Genomic DNA, 2,474 nt, shown 5'->3' with positions numbered 1-2,474 from the left:
CGTACGATTTTTAACCCTGTTGTTGTTGTTGTGTGCCGTTGAGTCGTACTTGACTCATAGCGACCCCTCCTTGGGTTTCCGAGGCAGTATCACTATGGAAATAGATTGCCCCATCTTCCTTTGGAGGAGTGGCTGGTGGGTTTGAACCGCCAGCCTTCTGGCTAGCAGTCAAGTGCCTTAGGCACTACGCCACCAGAGCTCCTTTTTTAACCCTAGGGACTTCAAAGTTCTAAAATCCAAAGTAATTCCTCTCTGAGACCCTCAGAGACTTGATTCCTATAGTTCTTTTCATCCATGCTTCTCTATTTCTAAAGACCAGAAGCTAAGCTGTGTGCACTTAATAAATCAATTATATTTCACATAAGACAACTTTAAAAAGTATTATCATCTTTATTTTGAAAGAGGACCCCAATGGTTAGAGGATAAGAAACATTTCCAGGGCAATCTAACTAATATGGAAAGGTAGGGCCTGTTAGACTGAAAATGTTATGTTGTTAAATAATCTTATGCAACTTCTATGAGCTACTCACAGAAAAAGATTCTCTTTAAATGTGCCTGATAACTGGCTTTGGAAGGAAAATTGGGCAATCTACTTCCCTAGTGATACTGCCTCGGAAACCCAAGGTGGGGTGCCTATGAGTTAGATATAACTCAACAGCAGTGAGCTTTTTTTTTGATAACTTGCTAGATATTTGCTAGATAAATTGGTTTGCTTTTTTTTTTTAATAGGAGGGTATGGAGTTTAAACAATTTAACTGATTCACATAATCAGGGAATCTCTTTGACATTGATGAGAAATACCAAATGGCAGGAACTGTGTAGACATCTATCTAAAGGTAGGTATCTAGGTGGAGAGAAGTGAGAACAATGTGTTTTCAAAACATAAAACAATCAAAGGATAAATTCTGTGAACTTTGAAACTGATGATATACTTTTAAATTGTTGAAATTCATTTTGCTAATATACTGTTGCAAATATAAAAACTTGAAATTTGAAATACTTGGAAAAATTTTTTTATATTTTTATCAATACATTTCAAATTATTAAAAGCAGTAGTCTAAAAATTTATGCAAATTACTAGCAAAATGATTCTAACTAACTGACATAGCCAATAATTATGCCTTTATTGAATTGCTGGGTTTTATATTTCAGAGAACCAAGAGTTGAACCATTTAACATGAATAAGGTAAATGAGAGCGTCCCATGGGAGTTCATCCTGTTAGGTTTCTCAGATCGACCATGGCTGGAGCTTCCGCTCTTTGTGGTGTTCCTGGTTTCCTATATCTTGACAATCTTTGGTAACGTGGCCATAATTCTTGTGGCACATCTGGACCCCAAACTCCATACCCCCATGTATTTCTTTCTTATCAATCTATCTCTCCTGGACCTTTGCTATACCACAAGTACAGTTCCACAAATGCTGGTAAACATATGCAGCACCAGAAAGGTAATTAGTTATGGTGGCTGTGTAGCCCAGCTTTTCATTTTCTTGGCCTTGGGTTCCACTGAATGTCTTCTCCTAGCCGTCATGTCCTTTGACAGGTTTGTAGCTATTTGTCGGCCTCTCCATTACTCAGTCATCATGCACCAAAGGCTTTGCCTCCAGTTGGCAGCTGCATCCTGGATTAGTGGCTTTAGCAACTCAGTATTGCAGTCCACCTTGACCCTTCAGATGCCACTTTGTGGTCACAAAGAAGTGGATCATTTCTTCTGTGAAGTCCCTGCTTTGCTAAAGTTGTCATGTATTGACACAACAGCAAATGAGGCTGAACTCTTCTTCATCAGTGTGCTATTCCTTCTAATACCTGTGACACTCATCCTTATATCATATGCTTTCATTGCCCAAGCAGTGTTGAGAATACAGTCAACTGAAGGTCGACGAAAGGCATTTGGAACATGTGGCTCCCACCTAATTGTGGTGTCACTTTTCTATGGCACTGCTATCTATATGTATCTGCAACCACCTTCCCCTACCTCCAAGGACCGGGGAAAGATGGTGTCCCTTTTCTATGGAATCATTGCACCCATGATGAATCCCCTTATATACACACTTAGAAACAAAGACGTAAAGGGAGCTTTTAAGAGGTTGGTTGCAAGGATTTTCTTGATCAAGAAATAATAAATATGACAAGCCTTGCAAAGACTTGAAATTTACTTAGCTAAATAATTCAATTCTCTCATATTGCTCTAATTTTGCTACTCTTAGAACTGTTATAGTGGTCGTCCTCAATTAACTTTCATTGACAGAGAACTTCATTTTTTTTCCTAGTTCCTAAATATGTTCATTGCCCAGGTCCCCATAATTGGTCTTTTAAGAACCTCAAAATAATATAACCTTGAAAGCATTAAGGTCTGAAGCTTTATACCACTGGCTTGTATACTTGGGGAAGATTGGATGTCTTTGAGATGAGAATAAATGTTAGGAACCCTTTCTCCAGAAAAAAATAACATTTTTATTACACACTTATAAAGAG

At 38.2% G+C, this 2,474-nt stretch overlaps 1 protein-coding gene across 1 annotated transcript; it reads left to right on the top strand.

The window, feature by feature from the left end:
* Window positions 1–1,177: 1,177 nt before the first annotated feature.
* Window positions 1,178–2,119, top strand: LOC103211001 (olfactory receptor 2B2). The gene has a single exon (XM_007956907.1). It carries the CDS (start codon window positions 1,178–1,180, stop codon window positions 2,117–2,119), a length of 942 nt encoding a protein of 313 aa, XP_007955098.1.
* Window positions 2,120–2,474: the final 355 nt, after the last annotated feature.

The sequence above is a fragment of the Orycteropus afer genome, unplaced genomic scaffold, assembly GCF_000298275.1.
Source record: "Orycteropus afer afer isolate SDZICR_OR568_19922 unplaced genomic scaffold, OryAfe1.0 scaffold00684, whole genome shotgun sequence".
NCBI lineage: Eukaryota > Metazoa > Chordata > Mammalia > Tubulidentata > Orycteropodidae > Orycteropus > Orycteropus afer.
Note: the sequence above shows the minus strand (reverse complement) of the source record. Positions and strands in the feature narration are given on the sequence as shown.